Below are 25,958 nucleotides of genomic sequence, written 5' to 3'. Positions count from 1 at the left end.
TCACCAGCATTGAGCAACATCTCCTGCCTGCTGCTTGTGCTAGCCTGTGCGCCTTCCATTTCAGGTCACTTCCTGGTCCCATGACCCGGATGTGACCCCAGGAGGGAGCTCAAGCCATCATGAGTAGCAGGCAGGAAATGCTGCTCACTGTCAGTGAATTTTTCTGGAGGTATGCTGGGGTGAGTGCGGGTGCATTGAGGTAGAGTGCAGGAGAGAAGTGATAAGAACTCAGGCATTAAAACCGTGGATACAGAAACCATGGATATGGGGCTCCCTTGTATACACAAACCTTGCAATTTAACAATCTAAATAGACAGATATCAACTGTATATTTTTTTTTTAAATAGAAATAGGTTTATTAAGCATTTACTGGCTGTTGTTGAATAAATAATTAGCTTTGAATATCAGGGTCCCTAGAAATTTTTCCAATTATAACCATGTGGTTAGACTTTCTCTTTGTCCAGTTTAAAGAATCCCTGGCAATCTTATACTTACCTAGATCTACAAATAATTTATTGCCACCTTCTTCATCTTTTACTATTAAGAAAGATAGATCAGGGCTCTCTGTGGTTACCCAGGTTCTTCTGGTACCCTTTACTGGGCAGATTCTGTCCTCAAGTGTTTCTCTGGAAGCAGAGAAGACAGAATTCTCTGCTCCCTTCTCTTGCATCACCACATTAGTTTTACTGTCAACTAAGGAAAGGGCGGGTTGCAAAACACTCTGAATAAAATTACCTAGAAGAAACAACAACAAAAAATTGAGGTTTCTTTAAAAATAGTAAACAATTCAATAAAGATGCTAAAAACACTTGGAAGTCGTCTCAAAGTCACTTTGGGTTCCTTCTACAAAGCCACGGTAGCGATGTTGCACAATAAATGCACCAAAGCCAATTCCATTTCTTTGGGTTTCAGTGCATTTACCACATCAGCATCACTTTTGCGGCTTTGAAAAAGGGGCTCTTTGTTTCTTTGAGTTCACAGATGTAGCAGACTAGAACAAATGAAAGTGTCACGTTTGGAATTACTCCCAGGACAGTAATTGAAACAGTACATTTCGCATTTTGATTTCTTCTTCTCCCTGAGTTACTCAAGATGACTGCCCAGACAGTACTGATCTCTGCTGTCCAAACACTGAGCAGGAATATTCCTCCCAGACTATAGCCTTCAATGTCATTGAATTACCTGCCATTGCGCCCCTAAATTCATGTCTCCTGAACACTGTGGGGGAGCCTAAAATCTGCTCCCAGGGACATTACGTAAAATATGAAGAGAATCCCACAGTTTATTTTTAAGAAGAATAAAACAGGATCACATTGGAGGGGGAATGGAGGGCAGGTGGAGAAAGGAAACCATTCCCGGTTGAAGATACTTTGGGGCCTTTCAGCACTATATAAGTGATAAGTAGTAGTAGTAGGATACAAGAAGGCTACTCTCAACTGCCAAGGGCACTTGAGACAAGAGTAACTAAGGTAATTTAGATGCAGAGGGATGCTTTTTTTATTTATTTACAGAAATTTCATATTACAATCAAGACAAATTCTCGTACAGAAAAGCTCAGCTAATTTGTAATATATTGCAGTAAGTAAATTAAATCTAAAATAAAAGAGAAGCCTATTATAACATAAACATAAATCCAATATATAGAGTGGAAAAAGATCAGAACATCATAAATGAAAGAAAAACATATTGAAAACAACAGAGCAGTGATGGGCCCAATGGGGACTAGGTGAGAACCGGAGGCTCCCTCAGAAAACATATATATTGATATATAGATATATATATAGATATATACACTAGTGTTTAAGTCCGTTATATTAACGGGTGCTAGAGTAGATGTCTGTCTATCTGGTTTTTTTCTCTTTGTCTCTCTCTCTTTGGACGCTGCCTGTCTGTCTGTCATTTTTTCTGTCTGTGTTTCTCCCTATGTCCTTAGTGCCCTCAGTGTCTCCTATGTCCTTAGTGCCCTCAGTGCCCCTTTCTATGTCCTTAGTGTCTCTTCCTATGTCCTTAGTGTCCCTAGTGCCTCCTTCCCATGTCCTTAGTACCCCTTCCTATGTCCTTAGTGCCCCAGTGCCTCCTTCCCATGTCCTTAGTGCCCCCAGTGCCTCCATCCTGTGTCCTTAGTGCCCCAGTGCATGCGTACTGTGTCCTTAGTACCCCAGTGCCTGCGTACTGTGTCCTTAGTGCTCCCAGTGCCTCTTTCCCATGTCCTTAGTGCCCCTGGTGCCTCCGTCCTGTGTCCTTAGTGCCCCAGTACCTGCATACTGTGTCCTTAGTGCCCCCAGTGCCTCCTTCCCATGTCCTTAGTGCCCCCAGTGCCTCTGTCCTGCTTAGTGCCCCTTTATAGCCTGCCTCCCTCCCATTCCACTGAGCAGCATGTTTCCATTTAACCTCCCCCGCCACTACCGCTGCTGTGCAGCCGACCCCACTGACCCTCCCATCCGACCCTCCCACCGCTAGACGGCCGACAAACCTTCTGGCTCCAGCAGCATCCGAGACACAGTAAACATGCTGCTTCGCGGCCTTCTACTGCCCTAATTTCCTCTGCCACGTCTCTGATGATATCATCAGGGACGTGGCAGAGGAAATCAGGCCAGTAGAAGGACGCGAAGCAGCATGTTTACTGTGTCTTGGATGCTGCTGGAGCTTGGAGGTTTGTGTTCGTCTCGCGGTGGGAGGTTCGGCTGGGAGGGTCAACGGGGGTTTCGGGTGTGCCAGGTATGGTCAGCGCTGGGGAGGGGGGGAGTCGCAGCGTGCTACCTGCCGGCGGTCGTATTTCCTAGAATAGAACCCTAAGCGCGCATGCGTACTCTTACCTACCACGGACATACAGATCAGGGAACACGCAGGTAAGAGTGCGCATGCGTGCTTAGCATTTTATCATAGTAGATATATATATAAAAGCTTACAAGAGCAGAGTTTTGCATACACTTCTCCCTCGTTATTCGCAGGGGATACGGGCAGAGCAGGACCGCGAATGGCGAAAAACTGCGATTATCCGGCTCTGATCCACCCCACCTCCCTGCCGCCTTCCCGGCCTTACCTGGTGGTCTAGAGGGCTTTCGGGGCAGGAGCGATCTTCCTACGCTCCTGCCCCGTGCAGATCGTCATGAGGAAATGGCTGCTGTGAGTTCCCGTAGTCTCTCGAGACTACAACGGGAACTCCCTACAGCCATTTCCTCATGGCGTTTTGCACGGGGCAGGAGCATAGGAAGATCGCTCCTGCCCCGAAAGCCCGCTAGACCACCAGGTAAGGCCAGGAAGGCAGCAGGGAGGTAAAATATATGGGTTTTTTTATTTTCCCCCTCCCCAGAAAAAAATCACGATTATGTGAAATCGCGAGTGCAGAAACAGCGAATGGGGAGGGGGAAGTGTACACTGTGAAATGTTAGTCATAAGAGCAGAGTTTTGCTGTGGAATTAAATCCTTGAGAATGTAATGTTGATTAAATTATATTTTACCTCCAAATTCGCAGGGGTTAGGGGAAGAGACGGCCCACGAATATGGAAACATTACAAATAACTTTAAGACCAACTCTAACCCACTCCTACCTCCTTTCCACTTGGTGGTCTAGCGTTGAAGGAACTCATGGCAGCCACTTTTGTTCATGGCTCTGCACAGAGCAGGAGCATAGGAAGATTGCTCCTGCCCTGTGCAGAGCCATGAACAAAAATGGCTGCCATGAGTTCCTGCTGTAGTCTCATGAGATCACGGCAGCCATTTTGTTCACGACTCTAGCACCGGGAGCGGGACCAAAGAAGACAAACATGAATAGGGATAGGGGTGGAGGAGTGGTAGACCATAATCAATTTTCAGAGGATTGTGTTCGTGAGAAGCTAGCTAAAAGTAGATAAAGTGATAGGGTTGGATAGTGTACATCCAATGGTGCTGAATGAACTTAGGGAAGTTCTGGTGGCTCCACTAACTGACCTTTTCAATGAGTCTCTAGAGTCAGGAGTGGTGCCACAAAGTGGAAGTAAGGAAGAAGTAGGGAATTACAGGCCGGTAAGTCTGACTTCTGTGGTAAGCAAATTAATGGAAACGCTTTTAAAACAGAGAATAGTGCAGTTTCTGGAATCCAGTGGTATCCAGAATTTGAGGTAACATGGATTCACTAGAGGCAGGTCTTGTCAGACAAATCTGGTCAATTTCTTTGACTGGGTGATCAGAGAATTGGAAAGAGGGAGTGTGCTAAATGTGGTGTATTTAGATTTTAAAAAATACAAGTAAAAAATCAATTTGCCAAAATCTCATAAGCTCCACAGAAAAAGCAAATTAATGAAGATACTCATAAATGTAGATGATAATGTCTCAGAACACCACTAAAGGCTTTCACCCTTAATTTCCGTGGTGATGGTTTTCTTTCATGGACACAACCTCCACAACACTTACTACTCTATTGTAGCTAATTTAATACTTAATTGTAATCAATATTTTTTCAAATTTCTCAGACTAATAAATTAATTCATTTTCTTTTCTTTTTTTGTCATTTAAAACTTTTTTTTGAAATTATTATTATTTTTTATTTTTTTTAACTTATTTTTGAAATTTTTTTTTACTTTAAACCAACTTCTAGTTCATATCAGGAAAGGTTATGGCTGTCTTATTGCCACCGGCTGTCTTGCTGCCTCACTTGTACTGCTATAATCGTAATACTGATTTTTTTAAAGCACAAAAACAGAACTTTTTTTTACTTATCTTGCTCTTGCCATTCGCTTGATGAATTGCTTAGAAAGGCCCAAACTGCATTTTCGCCTAAGTGCTCAGGATCATAGCTGACACTCGTAGTATCCGAGGATACTGAGGGAACTTAGGGAAGTTCTGGCAGCTCCACTGGCTGACATTTTCAATGCTTCTCTAGAGTACCGGAGAACTGGAGAAGGGCAAAAGTGGTCCCTTTATACAAAAGTAGAAGTAAGAGAAAAGTAGGGAACTACAAGCCAGTACACTTCCCCCTCCGTATTCGCTATGGTTAGGGGCAGAGCTGGGCCACGAATATTAAAAAACCGCAAATAATATTTGGGCCGGTTCTGCCCCTAACCACCACTTCCCCCGGCTATTTAAAGCCCTGAAAGCCCCCCTTAAGCCTTACCTGGTGGTCTAGCGGGTTTTCAGGCACGAGCGATCTTCCCACGCTGCTGCCCCATGCAGATCGCTCACAGGAAATGGTTGCCTTGAGCTCCTGTAGTCTCTCGAGCCATTTCCTGTGAGCGATCTGCACGGGGCAGCAGCGTGGGAAGTAGAGAGCTGCACTGGAACGGGGACGACGGGAATCCCGCGGGTTCCCCCTTTGGGTTACGGGGATCCCATGGGGACGCCCCCTAGGGTCATGGGGATCCCGTGGGGATGCCTCCGAGGGTCGCGGGGGTTCCTGCGGGGTTGGATCGCACTCGAGCCACGAGGCTAGTCTCCTTCTCCTTACCTGCCCTGCCTCAGTACACAGCCGAACGGAAGTCTTCCAGATGTCAGCGCTGACATCGAAGGGAGGGCTTAAGCAAAGCCCTCCCTTCCTCCGACATCAGCGCTGACATCGGGAAGACTTCCGGTCGGCTGTATGCGGCAGGGCAGGTAGGGAGAAGGCAATGGCGTACCAAAGAGGGGGGTAGCGGTCCGCCCCGGGTGCAGCCATGGGGGAGAGTGCACAGCCGGTCAGGTCCCCTTACCCTTTTGGCGCTTCCCCCGACCGACCGACCGACAATAGGCCCGGCCGACAAACCTCCTGTAGCCGCGAATCTAAATTATCTTCTTACAGCAGCTTCAGTACTCCAGCTGCTGTATGAAGGTAATTTAGATTCACGGCTACAGGACAGGGAGGTTTGTCCGACCGGGCCTATTCTGTTGTCAGTCAGGTGGGGAAGCGCACAAAGGTAAGGGGCAGGGAGGGAGAAAGGGAGGAAAGGTGGAGTGGAGAAGAAAAGACGCTTAAGGGAAATGGGTAAAACTGAGGGGGGAGAAGGCCGCTGAAAGCACTGGGGAAGACAAAGGGGTGGAGAAGGACGATGAAAGCACATGGGGAAGACAGAGGGGGGAGAAGGACGCTGAAAGCACATGGGGAAGACAAAGGGGTGGAGAAGGATGCTGAAAGCACATGGGGAAGACAAAGGGGTGGAGAAGGACGCTGAAAGCACATGGGGAAGACAAAGGGGTGGAGAAGGACGCTGAAAGGACATGGGAAAACGGGGGGAGAAGGACGCTGAAAGGACATGGGAAGACGGGGGGGGGAGAAGGACGCTGAAAGGACATGGGGAAGACAGGGGGGAGAAGGACACTGAAAGCACATGTGGAAGGCAGAGGGGGGAGAAGGAAGCTGCCTGACAGTACATGGGGAAGATGGGGGGGAGAAGGACGCTGAAAGGAAATGGGGAAGAGAGAGTGGAGAGAAGATGCTGGCAGGGAAGAAGACAGAGATGCCAGACTATGGGGGGAGCGGAGGGAAGAAGATGGGTGCAAAACCAATTTGAATAAACTTGAAATTTGATTTGGGAGGAGGAGAAAGGGAGAGGCACAGTAACAGAGCAAATGGAAGACACAGAGAGAAGAGAGACAGTGGATGGAAGGAATTGAATGAGAACATGAGGAAAGCAGAAACCAGGCAACAAAGGTAGGAAAAAAAATTCTTTTTTTTTTTTGCTATTAGTTGTGTTGATAAAAATTTATAAACATTAGAGGCTCTGGTAGAAACCCATTTACAAAGTATGTATTCTTCTCAATTAATATTTCCAAATTAATAGTGTTTTGTTTATTTTTAAATGGGTTTCTACCAGAGCCTTTAATTCAGTAGCATAATTAAATGAAATAACTATTTCTGTAGTTTATAGGGACGGGCAGGGAAGTAGGGGATTCCTCGTGGGGACGGAGGGAATTCCTCACGGGGACGGGTGGGAATGGAGGGATTCCTCACGGGGACGGGTGGGAGTCATCATGGGGACGGGTGGGACTTTGGCGAGGACGGGTGGGATTTCTGTCCCTGCGCAACTCTCTAGTGGGAAGATCGCTCATGCCTGATAACCCGCTAACAACTACGGAAGGCTTAAGGGGGCGCTTACAGGGCTTAAAATAGCCTGAAAAATGAAAAAACTTTTTTTTTTTTTTACAAAACCGCAACTAATCCAATCTGTAGATATAGAAACCGCTAATACGGAGTGGCAAGTTTAATTCTGACTTCTGTGTTAAGTAAATTAATGGAAATGCTTTTAAAACAGAGAATAGTGCAGTTTCTGGAATCCAGTGGATTACAAAATCTGAGGCAACATGGATTCATTAGAGGCAGGTCTTGGCAGACAAATCTGATCAGTTTCTTTGACTGGGTGACCAGAGAATTGGATAGAGGGAGTGCACTAGATGTGGTGTATTTAGATTTTAGCAAAACCTTTGACAGTGTTCCACACAGACGTCTAATAAATAAACAGAGTGCTCTCGTGTTGGGCCCAAAGTGACGAGCTGGGTCAAAATCTGGTTGAGTGGAAGGCGACAGAGGAAGATTGCTCTGAGGAAAGAGATGTTACAGTGGTGTGTCTCAAGGTTCTGTTCTTGGGCCTGTTCTTTTTAACATTTTTATAAACGATATTGCTGCAGGGCTGTCAGGTAAGATTTGCTTCTTTGCGGAAGTGCTTAGGGAATTGAAAGATGTCCTCGCGGAGCCGTTAGCTGCGCTCTTCAATCTTTCCCTAAGCACGGGAAGAGTCCCATTGGACTGGAAAACAGCTAACGTCATTCCACTCCACAAAAAGAAATGCAGGTTGGAGACTGCAAATTACAGACCGGTAAGTCTCACATCAATAGTGTGTAAACTTATGGAAACGTTGATTAAACACAAATTAGATACGATCCTGAGCAACAAGAGGCTGAGGGATCCCCACCAGCATGGATTTACTAAGGGAAGGTCCTGCCAATCCAATAAAATCAGCTTCTTTGACTGGGTAACAAAAAAGCTAGATATGGGAGAGTCCCTGTATGTCATGTATTTGGACTTCAGTAAGGCTTTTGATAGTGTCCCACACCGTAGGTTATAGAACAAGATGAGTTTGATGGGACTATGAGAAACATTGACTGCATGGGTTAAAGACTGGCTCAGTGGCAGACTCCAGAGGGTGGTGGTAAATGGTACGCCCTCCGAAACGTTGGAAGTGATCAGTGGAGTGCCGCAGGGACTTCGAGGTAAAATTGCATTATTTGCCGATGCCGCTAAACTGTGCAACATAGTGGGCAAAAGCACCGTGCCTGACACTATGACGCAGAACCTACTATTACTAGAACAATGGTCCACAACTTGGCAACTGAGTTTTAATGCCAAAAAGTGTAAGGTTATGCACCTTGGCAGCGGAAACCCACACAAAACTTACACCCTGAATGGTGAGACCTTAACAAGAACTGTTGCAGAATGGGACCTAGGAATAATCATTAGTGAAGAAATGAAGACTGTCAATCAAGTAGAGAAATCATCATCCAAGGCTAGACAAATGCTGGGTTGCATCCGTAGAAGTTTTGCCAGCTGAAAGCCTGAAGTTGTAATGCCGTTGTACAGGTCCATGGCGAGACCTTATCTGGAATATTGTGTTCAATTTTGGAGGCCACATTATCAAAAGGATGTGCTAGGAATGGAGTCGGTTCAACGAAAGGTCACTAGGATGGTCTCAGGACTCAAGGATCTCCAATATGAAGACCGTCTAGGTAAGTTGCAGCTATACTCTCTCGAGGAACACAGAGAGAGGGGAGACATGATAGAGACGTTCAAATATGTTACTGGCCGTAATGAGGTAGAAGAAGACATGTTTTTCCTTACAGGACCTCCGGCAACAAGAGGGCATCCGTTAAAAATCAAGGGTGGGAGATTTCATGGTGACACTAGGAAGTATTTCTTTACCGAAAGGGTGGTTGATCGTTGGAATGATCTTCCACTTCAGGTAATTGAGGCCAGCAATGTGCTCAATTTTAAGAAAAAATGGGATAAGCATGTGGGTTTCACTTCGAGGAAGTGCTTAGGGTGAAGAGTTCTTAGAGTGGGTAGACTTGTTGGGCCGATGGCCCTTTTCTGCCGTCATAGTCTATGTTTCTATGATGATACCAAAATCTGCAATAGACACCCAGGATTGTGTGAATAACATGAAGAAAGACATAGCAAAGCTTGAAAAATGGTCTGAAACTTGGCAGCTAAATTTTAATGCTAAGAAATGCAAGGTCATGCATTAGGGCTGCAAAAACCCAAGGGAACAGTACAATTTAGGGGGTGAAGAACTTATGTGTACAACAGAAAAGCAGGACTTGTGTGTGATTGTAAAGTGGCCAAATAGGATGAAAAGGCGATGAAAGCTAGAAGGATGCTAGGGTGCACAGGGAGAGGTATGGCCAGTAGGGAAAAGGTGGTATTGATGTCCCATTCTCTCTGCTACGTCCTGCCCCTGCTCTGACGTCAGGGGCAGGATCGCGGCAAAGAGAATGTGCCGCTGAGGACCACGGGCAGCTGCAGGGATCGCTATAACACTAGCGAGCCTGCAGGCTGCTCTATTAGCCTTAAGGAGGTAAGAGCGGGGAAGGTGCAGGCTTGCGGGGTAGCAGGCGTTCGTTCTCGGCGGAGAAAAAGTGCCTTCATGGCAGGGGGGAGCAGGCCTTCGGTGGGGGGGAGCAGACCTTTGTAGAGGGAGCAGGCCTTCGAGGCGGGGAGGAAGAGAGAAAGTGCCTTCACGGCATGGGGGAGCAGGCCTTGGTGGGGGGAACAGGTCTTCGAGGCGGGGAGCAGGCCTTCAGGGCAGGGAGGCAGGCCTGTGCAGAGGGAGGAGGAGGAAGGAGTAAGAGAGGGGAAGAGAGATGCCAGACCTGGGGTGAAGTGAAGGGAAGAGAGAGACCAAACCAAAAAGAGGGTGAGGAAAGCAGAGGAGAGATGCTGGACTAATGGAAAGAGGGAGAGAAATGCAAGACCACAAGAGGAAGGGTACAAGAGGGACAGATACTGCTCCAAAGTAGGTGGGCAGGGTGCAGGATGGCAGGAGAGATAGTAGGAGAAAGCCTGTACCTGAGGAAGGGGATACAGGAGGTAAGGAAGAGAGAAAGAAGAAGCTGGATATGGGGAGAGATAAGATGCTGAGCATGGAGGGAGCATAGGAACAGGGACACCACTGGAGAGGAGAATAGAGACACAGAAGAGAGATACTGGATGAAAGGGTAGATGAGAAAAGGAGAGATGGTGGATCTGTGGATGGTGGGGTCCATCGCTGCAGCTGCAGGGGGATGGAAATGAAAAAAAGGAATGATGCCAGACCTCTGGGGGAGGAAAGGGAAACAGAAGGGGAGCATAGAGATGGAAGATGGATGGTTAGCACAGAGAAAGAAGGAGAGCCTGATCAGAAGATAACCAGACCCACATGGGACCAACAAGATTTGAAAAATGACCAGACAACAAAAAGTAGGAAAAATAATTTATTTTCTGTTTTGTGATTACAATATGTCAGATTTGAAATGTGTATCCTTCTAGAGCTGGTGTTGGACTGCAAACGTGAGCTAGGATTTAATAGAGAGGAAAAGTATTTTTTGTTGTTTATTTTGTTTACACTACAGGACCAGTGTGGGTAGGAGAGGGCAAAGGGGGTGAAAAGGCTATAAAATAAACACACCATGATGTTTGGAAAAAAACCACCCAATTGGGCAGGAAAATCGAATCGATAGGCTGAATCGAAATTTTTTTTCCTGAATCGGGCAGCACTAGTAGACATACGTTGTTTTTGATCTACTAAAGAGTGATAAATTGGAAGAATTATTCAAATTGTATTATCACAATTTTCCAAAGCTTTATTAAAGAATTCCTGTTTTGCCTTTTTTAAATTGTTTGTTATAGTATGATCTTACTGTTTTAAGTTGCAGGTAGAGGTCATGCATTTTTGTTTTGAGCTATAACCATTCTTGATGACGTACCTATCTTTTCAACAGTCTCAGTGGTGTCAAAGTCCCTCCTCGAGGGCCGCAATCCAGTCAGGTTTTCAGGATTTCCCCAATGAATATGCATGAGATCTATTAGCATACAATGAAAGCAGTGCATGCAAATAGATCTCATGCATATTCATTGGAAAAATCCTGAAAACCCAACTGGATTGCGGCCCTCAAGGAGAGACTTTGACACCCCTGATCTAAGTCATGGATGTAACCATCTACTATTTTTATGTTTAACATAATTTACCTTTGTAAGGGGGACAATAAGATAAATTTCATGAATTATTGTATGTTGCCATATCATTACGATGTCAGTATGCAGCAGAAATGGAGGCATAGTTGGGAGTGTACTGTTAGTGATAGTTACATTGTTTGCCTATCCTACTTAAATTATCAATATGGTAATAAATTAAAGAAATATTGTACACATCTGGCATTGTAAAGTTAGCAACGAAGTGGGGCCAAATGTTTGTAACATCAAATCTGTTCAGAAAGGAGAACTGCTTTTTCCCCCACAAAATAAACATAGAAAATTTGCTTTTTCTGAAATCAAAGTTAGCAAACTTTCAATAGGTCTCTTTACATTTAGGCCTCCTTTACCGAAACTGCACTAGCATTGAGTTCCTATGAGCATTGGGAGCAGCACGGGCCATTCAGCGCAGCTCCCTGCGCTAGAAACTGCTATTGCAGTTTTGTAAAAGAGGGGGTTAATATTATGTCTTCCATAATAAATCACAAGTAGATTATATTAATACAGAAAATCAAATGTAAAAAAAAAAGTACATAGCAAAACATTAAAGTATAAAAATAAGATATGTATTAAATGCATAAGCCAATACCTCATCCAATCCTACCTTATATCTATAAGCAATATATAAAAGGGAAAGTATAATACCACAATTATTTACCAGGGGGTCATTTTACTAAGGCGCGCTAGCCGTTTTAGCACACGCTAAATGCTAACGCGTCCAAAGGATATAATGGATGTGTTAGCGTTTAGCGCGTGCTAAAATGGCTAGCGTGCCTTAGTAAAAGGACCCCCATATTTCCTAAAAAATACCTAACTGTATCATAAAAGATACCAAATATTTATGTATATTAAAGGAAAAAAAACCTTACCAATATGATTATTATCCTTAAATGCTGCATTTTGGGGCAGGAATATTAAATGACGGCTAAACTTTTCATTTGTACTGGAATCTAAATTTAACACATCTTCTGGTGAGCATTTGATTCCATGAATCTCTTCCAATTTCTTGATTATGTACTGAAAAATAAAGATATCACTTCTATAATTAAGAAACAGTTTACAAAAAATAACAGTAATATGTAAAGGCTAGGATTGAAGAAAGAAGAATAAGGGGAGCAAGTAGAGGTTAAGAAAGAAAATGTGAAGAAATGGAAGAATAGGCTCTTACCTTTGTTAATCTTCTTTCTGTTAATCTTCTCAGGAGTTCATATGTTAGGTGTTCAATCCAAACCCGTGAACCAGGTCTTGCAGAAGTGTGCTACTCACAGCTTTCAGAACCTCCCACCCTGCCAGTGGCATATAGTGCCCCCTTCAGTTTTTTCCCCAAAGCAATCGATCACCACTGGAATAAAACACAAAGAAGAAGGGGTATGGGTAACTTCCCTGCTGACATAATACAGGTCTGTTCTGCTCTGTAACTTATAAAAGAACAAACAATTAGTAATAAACATGCAAAAAACATAGCAGCAATAATAACCAACCTGTTGTGTGCAACAAGCACTAATATCAAAAGAGACATAGGCTGAATAATGCACTTGCATATACAGGACAATCTTATACTTGGCCATCTGGCTGGCAGGAGAAGAATTCCAGGCCTGGAAGTGAGAAATATCTAAGGCAGAAAGGCAGGCATAACAGGCAAACAGAGGGTGGGCTGTAAGTACTCCTGAGAATATTAACAGAAAGAAGATTAACAAAGGTAAGAACCTAATCTTCCATTCCGCTACATCTCCTCAGGAGTCCACATGTTAGGTGACATACCAAAGCAATGGCAACATCTAGGATGGTCAACTTAACAAAAAAAGGGGGAACACTCACAATAAGTAATATACCTAACTGCCGGTTAGTTTAAACAGGTATATTACTTATTGTGAGTGTTCCCTCTTTTGTTGAGTTGATAATCCCTTCGGGGCACTTTTTGATTGGATTTAGCATTACCCAGTAGTGTGTTAGGGAACATCTAGGATGGGACAGAAAAGCATGCCCCCAACACCAAGGCCTCAAAGGCGGTAGATATCCTCTCAAGCTACCACATCTACTCTGTAAAACCTCATAAAGGTATGAAGACCAAGTAGCTGCCCTACAAATTTCAGCAGGAGAGACTGACCGAGACTTAGCCCATGAAGCTGCAACACTCCTGGTTGAGTGTGCCCAGAGAGAAACTGGCAACTGCTTGCCACAGGCGATATATTTATGTCAACGAGATGGCCATGCGAATCCATCTGGCAATAGAGGCATTGGTCAAAGGCTTACCACACCTTGACTGCCTAGTGAGAGCAAACAGATGGTCAGACAGATGTGAATCATTGGTCCTATCCAAGCAGTGACATAAGACTCTTCGCACATCCAGTTTCTGTAATATTCTATCCTGCTTATTCGATCCAGTGGGTTGAAAAGCAGGCAGATAAACCTTCTGGTTGACATGGAAATCGAAAACAACATTTGGAAGAAAGGAAGGAACAGCACGGAGGGTTACTCCTGCTTCCGTGATCCTCAGAAAGGGCTCCCTACAAGACAGAGCTTGCAATTCCGAAATATGTCTCACAAAGACAATTGCCACCAGGAGCACTGTTTTGACCGTAAGGTCCAATAAGGATAAATGTTTCAATAGTTCATATGGAGCCTTAGTAAGGCCCTCTTAGAAATCTGGTTATGTCCAGATGAGCTGTAAGCCAAGATGAGCCATTGTGCACTCGGTTCACATGAACCGGTGTGCACATGAAAGATCTGCCACCTGACCCTTGAGGGAAGCCACTGCAAGCCCTTTTTCCAGACTGGCCTGTAGAAAGGCAAGGACCACCAGAATGGGAGCTCATAGTGTCTCCGCCTGGTCTTTTTCGCACCATTGTTGAAAAGCCTTCCAAGCCTTAGCTACCATAGTAGAGGGCTTTCTAGCCTGCAAAGGAGTGGAAATAACTGTGTCTGAATAGCCTCTTTGAACTAGGGCCATGCCATAAGACCAAAGTGCTGGGGATTCTCCATGGGGACTGATCCCTGACTAAGAAGACTGTGATGAAGAAGGAGCTTGAGGCCCCTGTCCCGAAGAAGAAGGACGAGGTCTGAATACCATGGACAGTGAGGCCAGTCCAAAGCCACTAAAATCATGAGACCTGGATGAGTCGCGATCCTGTGGATGATTTGGGCCAAGGTGGGAAGACATAAAGAGATCCTGGCTTGGCCAGTACTGAACTAATGTGTCCAGTCCTAAGCTTCCTGGCTCTGCTCTTCGACTGAAGAAGTGCGTGATTTTCAAGTTCTTGGTAGAAACCATTAAGTCCATTACTGGTCTGTTCCAATGATGCACAATGAGTTGGAATGCCTTTTGAGAAAGGAACCATTCCCCTGGGTCTAGGCTTGTTGACTGAGAAAGTCTGCTTGAACATTTTCTACTCCGGCCATGTGGGCAGCAGAGAGAGCCTGAAGATGTACTTCTGCCCACCGGAAGAGCATCTGTGCTTCCAGACATAAGGAAGTACTTCTGGTGTCCTCCTGTCTGTTAACATACGTTACTGCTGTTGCATTGTCAGAAAACATTCTTACTACTATGCCCTCTAGAGCCTTTTCCAGGGTTCTTAATGCTAGCCAAATGGCTCAAAGCTCTAGGCACTTTATGGACCACCCCTTTTAATGGTGTGTCCACTGGCCCTCGATGGAACGGTCTCTGTAATGGCTCCCCAGCTGAAAAGGCTGGCATTGGTCGTGAGAGTCATTCACTAGAAATCCAAAGAGGCATGTCCCTCAAAACTGGAGCTCACTTGAGGCCACCAATGTGTCCCTGTCCATGAGAGCTGCATATGAAGAGAATGACTTTGCGGGGACCACCAAGACAGAAGAGTATTTAATTTAATTTAATTCTTATATACCGCTAATAACCGTGAGGATTCTAAGCGGTTTACAAAAATGATGAAATTAAAAGATACAATGAATAGAAATAAATACATAAGATAGGTACTTGGAAATTCCCTAACTGTCCCAAAGGCTTACAATCTAACTAAAGTACCTCAAGAAACAATTTATGAAAAATAAAGATAAAATATAAAGACAGAGGTAGAGATGTAGATAGAAATAAATAAACCAATAAGTAATGAAAAAAATAAATTAAAGATAGAATTAATATATATATATATATATATATATATATATATATATATGGGAAAAGGGGAAAACTTTGATTTAATAATGAGTTTATAATAAATATATGGAATGTTTAATGGAAACAAAATGGTGGATAGGGGGAGAGAAATTACATTTATTTATAAATTTATGATATTATAAAACAAAGAAACAACCTTAATTTCTGATCAAGGTCCCTTTTCTACTTTTCCAGGGGTGCAAGCCCTCAATCCTTGGGTACAGATGCCCAGAAAAGGAAAGGGAGACAAAAATGAAAAACTGAAAGGGAAACAAAGAGAGACTGGTGAGGAATCAAGCTCTGGGAATGTAGAAAGAAACAGAATGGTGATATAAAAGAGGTTAGCAGACATACAAAATGGGGGTAGCTGAGAAGAAAGTCATGTTCGGCCTACAGGATAAAAAGGAGAGAGGGCAAGGGGAGGAGAAGGAACAGGAGATTGGTGGGATCGCATATGTGCCTTGACCCAAGGAACAACTTCCAGAGTGGCTGCCAACACCTGAAAGTAATGCCAGGCAGTGGAGGTTGGAAGTGATAAGAGATCCCAGATTTGTTTCTGGAGTTTCTGTTTGCATGCCTCAGGAAGAAAAACACAAACTTGAGCTGTGTCGAAATGAATTCCTAGATATTCCAAAGTCTGAATTGGTTCCAGATAGCTCTTCCTGAAGTTGACTATCCAGCCCAACTGTTGCAGGAGAGTCACATCCTTCTGCACTGCCTGCTTACACTCCTGCTTGGAAGAAGTTTTGATGAGCCAAACATCCAGACAGGGATGTACTTGGATCCCCATTTTGCAGAGATGAGCCACCACCACCACCACCAGTACTTTGGTGAATGTGTAGGGGGACTTTCTCCAATCCAAGGCAAGGGCTGCAAACTAACATAAGAATATCTTTACTGGGTCAGACCAATGGTCCATCAAGCCCAATAGCCCGCTCTCACAGTGGTCAATCCAGGTCCCTAGTACCTGGCTAAACCCCAAGAAGTAGCAACATTCCATGCTACCGATCCAAAGTAAGCAGTGGCTTCCTCTATGTCTTTCTCAATAAATTAATAGGACAACATAGCTTCTAATTCTTGTGTTTTCAAGTGAACTTCTAAGGTCACCATGCCTCGAATTGGTACAAGTTACTAGGTGAATACTCAACTAAAAAAATAAGACAGGTCTGTGAGACATTTGGAGCTTAGAGACACAGTATAATATCTAATTAAAACAATGGCCCCAGCTTTGGAACTCCCGAGTGCACTGTCTTTTGGCTGCATCGATGAAACAAACTTTATACTTTTTATTGTATAGAGTTTATTGGACGCCGATAAGATTACACAAAGTAAATAATGCAAATTCAAATAAATGCTGGTACTTAAATCTAGAGGTGGGAACTCTAGATCACCTTTTATTTCAATGCCCTTTAATATTAATTTTTTGGAAATCCATATGGAGCAAGATAAATCTTATTCTTGAAGTTCCCATTCCATTAACATACGGAATAATTATGTTTGGAATTTCTATAATGAATAAGAACCCTCTTAAAAAACATAAGGACAAACTCCTTTTGATAATGACGGGTGTGGCTGTACAAATGATAACTAGAAACTGGAAGCAATGTGATGGGTTAAAATTTCCATTTTGGTGGGAAATGCTATGTACGTACTATAGATTTGATAAAATTCTAGCAGAACATAAGGGCGTTACCCGGAAATTTAAAGAAATCTGGAGTCCATTAGATGATTTTGTAACACACATTCAAGGTAACTGAAGTTGTCATAAATTAATCTATTTTACCAGATCTGATATTACAAGCTAAATACACTTCCAGTAAAGGGAGGGAGGGTGATCAGGAGGGATTATAAAATAGAGGGTTTATTCTAATATATATTTGTTATATATAAGTGCTTTTATGAGATTAGTCTGTTTTTCAAAATCAATAAATAAAATAATAAAGACTATGGACTTTTCCTCCAGGAAATTGTCCAAACCTTTTTTAAAACCAGCTACGCTATCTGCTCTTACCACAACCTCTGGCAACGCAATCCAATTTCCTAAGGTCTGCCTGCAATTTTTCACAATCCACATGCATTTTAACAACTTTGAATAGTTTAGTGTCATCTGCAAATTTAATCACCTCACTCGTCGTTCCAATTTCCAGATCATTTATAAATAAGTTAAATAGAATCAGTCCCAGTACAGAACCCTACGACACTCCACTGTTTACTCTCTTCCATTGAGAAAAATGACCATATAACCCTACCCTCTGTTTTCTATCCGATAACCAATTCCTAATCCACAACTAAACTTTGCTACCTGTACTGCCATGTGTTTATCTAGCAAGGGTATGTAGAAGTCACCTCCACCAAAGCTTCAGAGTAATATGATACTTTATTGCATACACATCAGATAATACCAAATAATACAGATAGACATCAGATAATATACAAGATATAAGCAGAGAATATCTATATACACCAAATAGAATACTTCACCATGGCTGGCATGCCCCCTTCCAATACTGATCGGGAATCTGATCGATCAAGGGAAAGGATACAGTCCATGGCCCTCCTGAGGCTGCAGCAAGATTCAAAGTCCAGTCTGTGACTCTCAGTCTTTTATAGCACAGAAAGTGCTGAATTCCTCACACACACAGGGGAATAACAGTAATAGCAGGTGTCTCCCTTATCTCTTAACTCTCACAGATGGAATGTTAACTGCTGCTCAAACCCTCCCTTATCCCTGTAGACTGAGAGTCCTTCCTTGGCAAGATTTCCTCAGCAAGACATGAAACAGTATAAGATATATGACACAAGCTAACAGCTTGCTCTCATGAAAGTAAGTTGTAAGGCTGCCTAATTGTCTGGCACAGATGTAAGGCAAGAACTGCAGCTAAAAAGCAAGCAGACATGAAGATTCATACCTAATAGCCTAAGTGACTACTTGCCATGCCCTGGCCAGCCATAGGCATAACACTACCTATCCCATGACTCTTTAATTTTCTCAGGAGCCTCTCATGAGGAACTTTATCAAAAGCTTTCTGAAAATCTAGATATGCTACATCAACCGGCTCACCTTTATCCACATGTTTATTCACACCTTCAAAGAAGTCAAGCAAATTGGTGATGCAAGATCTCCCACGACTGAACTCATGCTGGCTCTGTCTCATTAAATCATTAGAAACATAGAAACATAGAAAGGTGACGGCAGAAAAGGGCTATAGCCCACCAAGTCTGCCCACTCTACTGAGCCGCCCTATCAAGTCTGAGTGTCTTGCTAGGCCTCTGTAGGGATCCCACGTAGATGTCCCATTTATTCTTAAAGTCAAGCACGCTGTTGGCCTTGGCCACCTGCTCCGGAAGCTTATTCCAGTGCCCTATCACTCTTTCCGTGAAGAAATACTTCCTAATGTCACCCCTAAATTTCCCTCCTCTGAGTTTGAGCGGATGCCCTCTTGTGGCCGAGGGTCCCCTGAGTAGAAAGATGTCATCTTCTACCTCGACACGACCAGTGATGTATTTAAACGTTTCAATCATGTCTCCCCTCTCTCTGCGTTCCTCCAGAGTGTAGAGTTGCAGTTTATTCAGTCTCTCCTCATACGAGAGACCCCTGAGCCCCGAAATATTCCTAGTGGCCATCCGCTGAACCGACTCGACTCTAAGCACATCTTTGCGGTAATGTGGCCTCCAGAACTGCACACAGTACTCCAGGTGAGGTCTTACCATGGTTCTGTACAGTGGCAATATGACCTCAGGTTTCCTGCTTACGAAACTTCTATTGATACATCCCATTTTGTCTATGTGTTCCACAATTTTATTTTTTATAATTCTTTCCACCATTTTGCCCAGCACTGAATTCAGGCTTATCGGTCTGTAATTTCCTGGATCTCCCCTGGAACCCTTTTTAAAATTGGCATTAACATTGACCACCTTCCAATCTTCAGGTACTACTGACGATTTTCCTGACAGGTTAGTAGACTTAAAAGGGTGGGTCAATAGTATGGGCAGACTTGATGAGCTATAGCCCTTATCTGCCGTCATCTTTCTATGTTTCAGATCACTATCAGCAGGTCAGCAATTTCATGTTTGAGTTCTTTTAGTACCCTGGGATGTATGCCATCTGGTCCAGGCAATTTATTACTTTTTAACTTGTCGATTTGGCTTAGTGCATCTTCCAGATTCACTAAGATTTCTTTCAGTTCCTCTGCAACATCACCCTTGAAAACCATTTCCAGTTCAGGTAGATTGCTTATATCTTCTTCCATAAAGCCCGAAGCAAAGAATTCATTCAGTCTCTCTGCTATAGCCTTATTCTCCCTGAGCACCCCTTTTGCTCCTTGATCAACCAACGGTCCCACGGATTCCCTCACAGGTTTTCTGCTTCTGATGTACCTAAAAAAATTGTCGAGTTTTTCTCTGTATTGCAAGTTTCTCTTCATATTCTTTCTTAGCTGTCTTTATCAGTACTTTGCTTCTAACTTGCCAGTGCTTGTGTCTCTTCTTATTTTCATTTGGATCCTTTTTCCATTCTTTAAAAGATGGAGGGTTTTTTTGGCTCTAATAGCCTCTTTCATTTCACCTTTTTGAGAAGAGAGAAAGAGGGAAGAGAACATTCTCTTTCTGAGAGGAGAAGAGTAGAAGACATATTTTTGGTAAGTATACATTATTTTGCACTGAGCTTTGATAGGTTTGGGGAAAAAAGTAGGTTCCCTTCTATAGACAGTTTAAATCTTAAAAGAGCAATCTTTACTTAGCTAGTTTCCATAGAATAATAGCCTTTTATAGGTCTACAGTTTTGTAAGATTGAACCTTCTGCTATATAAAGTAGGGTCTGGCTTAGTCTCTGTTAAAAAATAAAAGCACATTTTATAACTAGTTAATAATAGAGTATACAATCCTTTCCAATAGTTTAAAAGTGAAGTGTTTTACCAGAGGTAGAATCTAAATTGAAACAGTTAGAAGATCTGGATCTCTAGAGCAGTGGTTCCCAACCCTGTCCTGGAGGACCACCAGGCCAATCGGGTTTTCAGGCTAGCCTTAATGAATATGCATGGAGCAGATTTGCATGCCTCTCACTTCCATTACATGCAAATCTCTCTCATGCATATTCATTAGGGCTAGCCTGAAAACCCGATTGGCCTGGTGGTCCTCCAGGCCAGGGTTGGGAACCACTGCTCTAGAGCAACCTTTTGACACCTATGGACCGGCGGAAATAAAATAATTATTTGTGGACCGGCACCAGTCCACGGACTGGCAGTTGAAGAACACTGGGCTAAGTCATGCCCATCTCCACTCAATCTCTGCCCCAAACCCCGCCCCCATAATAGTACTAATTGTTCCATTCATTTTTCATATAAACACACAATATAATTGTATTAACAACACAAAATGCTTAACCACAAAATTAAAATACACAAAACACACTGTATGCTTTTTAACATTCATTCCTACCATAAAACAAATAACCCCATGCAAATGCAGGACCAAAACCTAAAAGTACTAATATTTACAAACAAACCCTAAGATGCAAGACTTCAGAGGGAACGCTTCAGACACAGCTATGAATCGCGCGCGAGAAGCCGACGCCACCCACAGTCGACTGCAGAAGGGAGCCGGCCAGAAAACTACCCGCCGGAGGGAGAGAGAAGCTGGGCCGCACAAGCTCCTTGTCGGGCCGCGGGTTGGATACCCCTGGAGTAGGGACAGGGAAGAGGATTGGAGCGTGGCTTTGATGCTGGTGATGCGGATTCAAGATGCCTGCAGGTTGGACACCCCTGGAGTAGGGACAGGGAAGAGGATTGGAGCGCGGCTTTGATGCTGGTGGTGTGGATACAAGATGACAGCCGGGCGCTCACCTAAATTAGCCGGGCGCAGCGCCCGGCTAAAACACACTAGGGAGAACACTGTTGATCATATTGTGATCGCTGTGTCCCAACAGTCCCACTACTTCCACTTCTTTCGCAGATCCTCTTAGCCCATTTAGGATTAGATCCAGAGTGGCATTCCCTCTCGTCAGTTCTCTAACAAGTTGATCCATGAAGCAATCCTGTATGGCCTCCAGGAATCCGGTCTCTCTGGCGCATTTTGAGCTTCCAAAACTCCAGTCTATCCCAGGATAGTTGAAGTCTCCCATAATAATCGCGTTGCCGCTTTTGCATTCTCGCTTCATCTCGGCTTCCATTTCTTCATCGATAGCTTCGGTTTGCCCAGGTGGACGATAGTACAGTCCCATCTTTATCTCGGGCCCTTTCCTGTCTTGCCATAAGGAACAGAAGGCTAGATTCACTACAATCAGATTGTTGCTAACCGACCTGATTTACTAAACAGCCCACCGTGTGTTTTTTCCCTTGATCGCCCATTTTCCAATCCGGCCATGCAAATTAGTAAAACCCCATGCAAAATAGCCAAGCGATTGATTCACTTACATTGCTTGTCTATTTAGCGTCAGGTTTTACCGATTCTAAAACCTGATAGCTGTAGACCTGTCGGTAACTGTGCAAATCATTTGCATGCAAACTTAATACCGGTAGTGAATCAATCGCTGTTGGAAAATCGGCCAGAGAATTGGCCAACAGCGATTGAGTCGCTATTGTTAGTGAATCTAGGCCAGAAACCAGTGCTGCTGACCTGAATTAGGTATTAATTAGTTTCTGTGAGCTTCAAAGGGTATGTTTGGAGCAGTCCCCTACAAATCATATCTATCTAAAGAGAGGAAAAGTCCAAGTTAGTATTCTTTTTGAGAAGAGAGAAAGAGGGAAGAGGACAGATTATATAAACATTATTCTTCTCCCTGGAAAGAAAGGGTCCAGTAACTTTTCAGCATATACTGACATGCTACAGTACTAATCAGTGCTTTTCCCAAATTAAGGTTGCGACCCCAAATAGGGTCACATCATAAGTGGAACTTAAACCCAGTGGTAGAAATGAGCATGAAGTTCTGGCCCCTGTTAAACTGGAAACCCATGCAGATTACTGTGTTCTGTGATCACAAACTGACCCACAGGCATTATGCAGTCTGCTTTTACTACCACTGCTACTGCCTTCCTGATTTGGATAAGCTGAGGGAAGAAGAAGTTGGTTAGGGAAGGGAGGGGAAAGAGTGAAGACCTGTTATTTTGTTTATCATTTGTTTATCATCAGCTGAAATTTTCAGCTGTTAAAAGGGAGTTACACTGGAAAGTTTGGGAAGCACTACATATTTTTCACTGATATAAATCATTATGGAATAAAGAAGGGCTGCATTTATTTATTCATTGCTTCAGAAAATGTGTTTTGTTTTTACTGCAATTATTTTATGCTTACCTTAATAAGTTTTGCAACCATCTTAGGCCCATCAGCTTCTGGATTGGCTGGTTTATAGAATTCCAAATCAAAATAAAGTTTGCAGACTGAATTTTCAGGAATAACTTCATAACAGTGCTTGAGATTATTATGATGCCCTCTGCATTTAAAAATAGACAATTATGAATATGCAGAATCTTAATAGGTTAAAGCGAAAACAATAATTTGGAGTTTTATCCTGCCTTTTCAAATAAAGTTCAGGGTGGTTTACAATATTAGTATTTCATGAATAATAAATCCCTGCTTACAATTTAAGTGGTTACCTAAATCAATGAGAGATAATCAAGTTAGTGATGCCAACCAAAAACAAAAAAAGGGGATTGAAGGTAATAATAACTATAACAACCAATCAATACTTTAGAGGCACAAAAATGCCAATATATAGCATGGCATCCAAAAACCTCATTAAAAAATAATTCTCAAAACCTCTTAAGAGACATAGAAACATGACGGCAGATAAAGGCCCAATGGCCCATCCAGTCTGCCCCATCCATGCATCCGCTATCTCCTCCTCTCCCTAAGAGATCTCACATGCCTGTCCCATGCTATCTTGAATTCAGATACAGTCTTCATTTCCACCACCTCCCTCGGGAGACTATTCCACGCATTTACCACCCTTTCTGTAAAGAAGTATTTTCTTATGTTACTCCTGAGCCTATCACCTCTTAACTTTATCATATGCCTTCTCCTTCCGGAGTTTTCCTTCATTTGAAAAAGACTCACCTCCTGTACATTAATGCCATGGAGATATTTAAATGTCTCTATCATATCTCCTCTTTCCTGTCTTTCCTCCAAAGTATACATATTAAGATCTCTAAGTCTGTCCCCATATGATTTATGACAAAGATCACTAACCAATTTTGTAGCAGCCCTCTGGACTGACCTCCACCAAATCCAAGGAGGCCAGAAATTCCCCTGGTGCGACTACCACAATGACTGACCGAACAGTCTCCATGCAGAAATGTGGTACTTTTAAGGCTGCATTGACCGACTTCAGATCTAGGATTGTCTCCATTCTTCTGGGTCTTTATTTGGGCACTATAAGTATATAGAGCATCTGCCCAAGCCTGATTCTGCAGGCAAAATGGATTCTATGGCACGAATGGCTAACAGCCTGTTCACCATTGCTTGGATTTTGACCACTTTTTATGGCTGACTGGCCAAAGAATCCACAAAATGATCCACCAAGGGTCAGCTGAATTCAATTTGGTATCCTTCATGGCAGTGGTCTCAAACTCAAACCCTTTGCAGGGCCACATTTTGGATTTGTAGGTACTTGGAGGGCGTCAAAAATAAATAGTTAATGTCTTATTAAAGAAATGACAATTTTGCATGAGGTAAAACTCTTTATAGTTTATAAATCTTTCCTTTTGGCTATGTCTTAATAACAATATTGTCATTTATAGCTAAAGAGACATATGATCAAGAAAATGTTTTATTTTACTTTTGTGATTATGATAAACATACTGAGGGCTTCAAGATAGTACCTGGCAGGCCGTATGTGGCCCCCGGGCCGCGTGTTTGAGACCACTGCTTCATGGATTATGTCCAGCACCCAGCAGTCTTAGCTGATACACGCCTACGCCTCTCAGAACTCCATTAGCCTTCATCCTATCTGTGGGAGTCTGGCTACAGTACTGGCATCATTGGGACTTCTTGAAGGCCATGGTGGAGCATGGTCTGGAGGACTGGGCACGTCTAGTGTTACCATACCTTTGTCTAGAACACTGCACCACTCTCTGAGCAGACCTCTGGAGTACTGACAAAAGTACTTGGAGCCAAGAAAATTACTCCAAGTAGACCCTCAAGAGTTCCGAGGCCTACTGTCCGAAAGTGTCTTTGGCTAACAGTCAGCCTCACTTGGCCATAAGATCGCCCAAACCTTTTCGAAAGAGTATCTGCTCCTTAAAGGGGAGTCTGATTAAGGTAGCTTTAGAAGCCAAATCTTTCGCCCATTGTATGATCCAAAGCATTCTGCAGGTGGAAATGGAATAAGCCAAGGCCAGGCTCAAGCCTCTGATAATGTCATAGACAGCATCCACCTCAGTCAATCCCTGCCATGGCTAGCCATGGGCATATCTTGTTGTCCATGCTTGCAATTCAACGAACTCTGATATGACAGGCACGTGTCACGAAAGAGACCACTGAGGCCACTTTAAATCCCAAGGCTAAAACTTCAAACTAACATTTGAGGACTACATCCACTCTGCGGTCCTGCACATCCTTCAAGGCTACACCCTTCGCACTAGGGAAGAAGGTGTGCTTGGTAACCTGAGCTACCAGTGAGTCTACCTTAGGCTAAACAAATAACTCCTGAAATTTGGGATCCAGGGGATACAGCCTTGTCATTGTCTTAGCTCCCCTTATGGAAACCTAAGGGACCTCCCAATGCTCTGTAATTAGAGCAGTAAGATCTGGATGCAACTGAAAAATGAAGTCTGTATCTGAGAAGAACTCTTAATTAAGCACTGCGCCACTGCCATCTGTGGAGACTCCAGGTTTAACTCCTGCAGTGACTCAGAGATAAGCTCCAGAAACACCATCACTTTAAATAGGTAGTGTACTTTTGGGTGTTCCCCTTGCTCAAGGGAGACTACAGTCTCCAAACCTCCAGTCTCTGAGACCCTGAATCCCCCAGGAGGAACAATTCACCCTGAGACAGTAAAGGCATAGAATCTGACTTCCAGTCCCCCAGGTCATTATCAGACTGGTTCTCTGGCTTCTCCTCAGGAGTTTCTGCTATAGAAAGTGCCCTTGGAGAGAACACATCCCCTTGCAAAGACACTATTGCTCCCTCTACTAATGTGGAAGACCCTTGACTGTTTAAGTAAGCTTTCCACAGTAAACATACAAAATCTGGAGTAAATACCTGACTAGGTACCCTTCCGGGTTTCACTTTCCTGTTTTCACGCACCCTGAGCTTAAACCAAGCTTCATTGCAAGGCGGAGAAGTTCTTTTCCCCGGACAAGGGGTTCTCTATGATCCCCAAGCCTTAAGAGTTCCAGATGGGGTTAAGCCTGAGGCTCATGGCACATGGCCGCTGTTCAGCCATCCATCCATTGCAAATCTGGCATGATATAGGGGTAACTCCACTATAGAAGTCCATCCCAAGTGGTTTTAATCCAAATCAAGGGGTTTATAAAGGTTAATGGAAGCTTTTAATCAAAATTGAGAAAAATCAAGATGGCCACAACAACAGTGTGATCGCATCAAAAATGGCCTGGGAAAACCCACCCTGAGGGTCAAAATATTCTGGGAAAGAGATGTTGGATGTGGGGGGACCCTAAAAACAGTCCCTGCACATTCAGATCCCCCCTCAATTTTCCCAT

The 25,958-nt window shown here is 43.5% G+C and overlaps 1 protein-coding gene across 4 annotated transcripts in view; it reads right to left on the bottom strand.

The window, feature by feature from the left end:
- PRIMPOL (primase and DNA directed polymerase) overlaps nt 1–25,958 on the bottom strand; it is a 104,901-nt gene that overhangs the window by 56,000 nt on the left and 22,943 nt on the right. For all 4 annotated transcript variants that reach the window (XM_033943395.1, XM_033943380.1, XM_033943387.1 and 1 more), the window contains exons 5-7: nt 22,590–22,728; nt 12,040–12,187; nt 496–735 (exon numbers count right to left, since the gene is read on the bottom strand). In XM_033943395.1, the coding sequence (XP_033799286.1) occupies nt 496–735; nt 12,040–12,187; nt 22,590–22,728 (527 nt within the window). The remainder of the gene's footprint in view (nt 1–495; nt 736–12,039; nt 12,188–22,589; nt 22,729–25,958) is intronic.

The sequence above is a fragment of the Geotrypetes seraphini genome, chromosome 1, assembly GCF_902459505.1.
Source record: "Geotrypetes seraphini chromosome 1, aGeoSer1.1, whole genome shotgun sequence".
In the NCBI taxonomy this organism is placed as follows: Eukaryota; Metazoa; Chordata; class Amphibia; order Gymnophiona; family Dermophiidae; genus Geotrypetes; species Geotrypetes seraphini.
The sequence above is the reverse complement of the archived record's forward strand: the minus strand, read 5'-3'. Positions and strand labels throughout refer to the sequence as shown.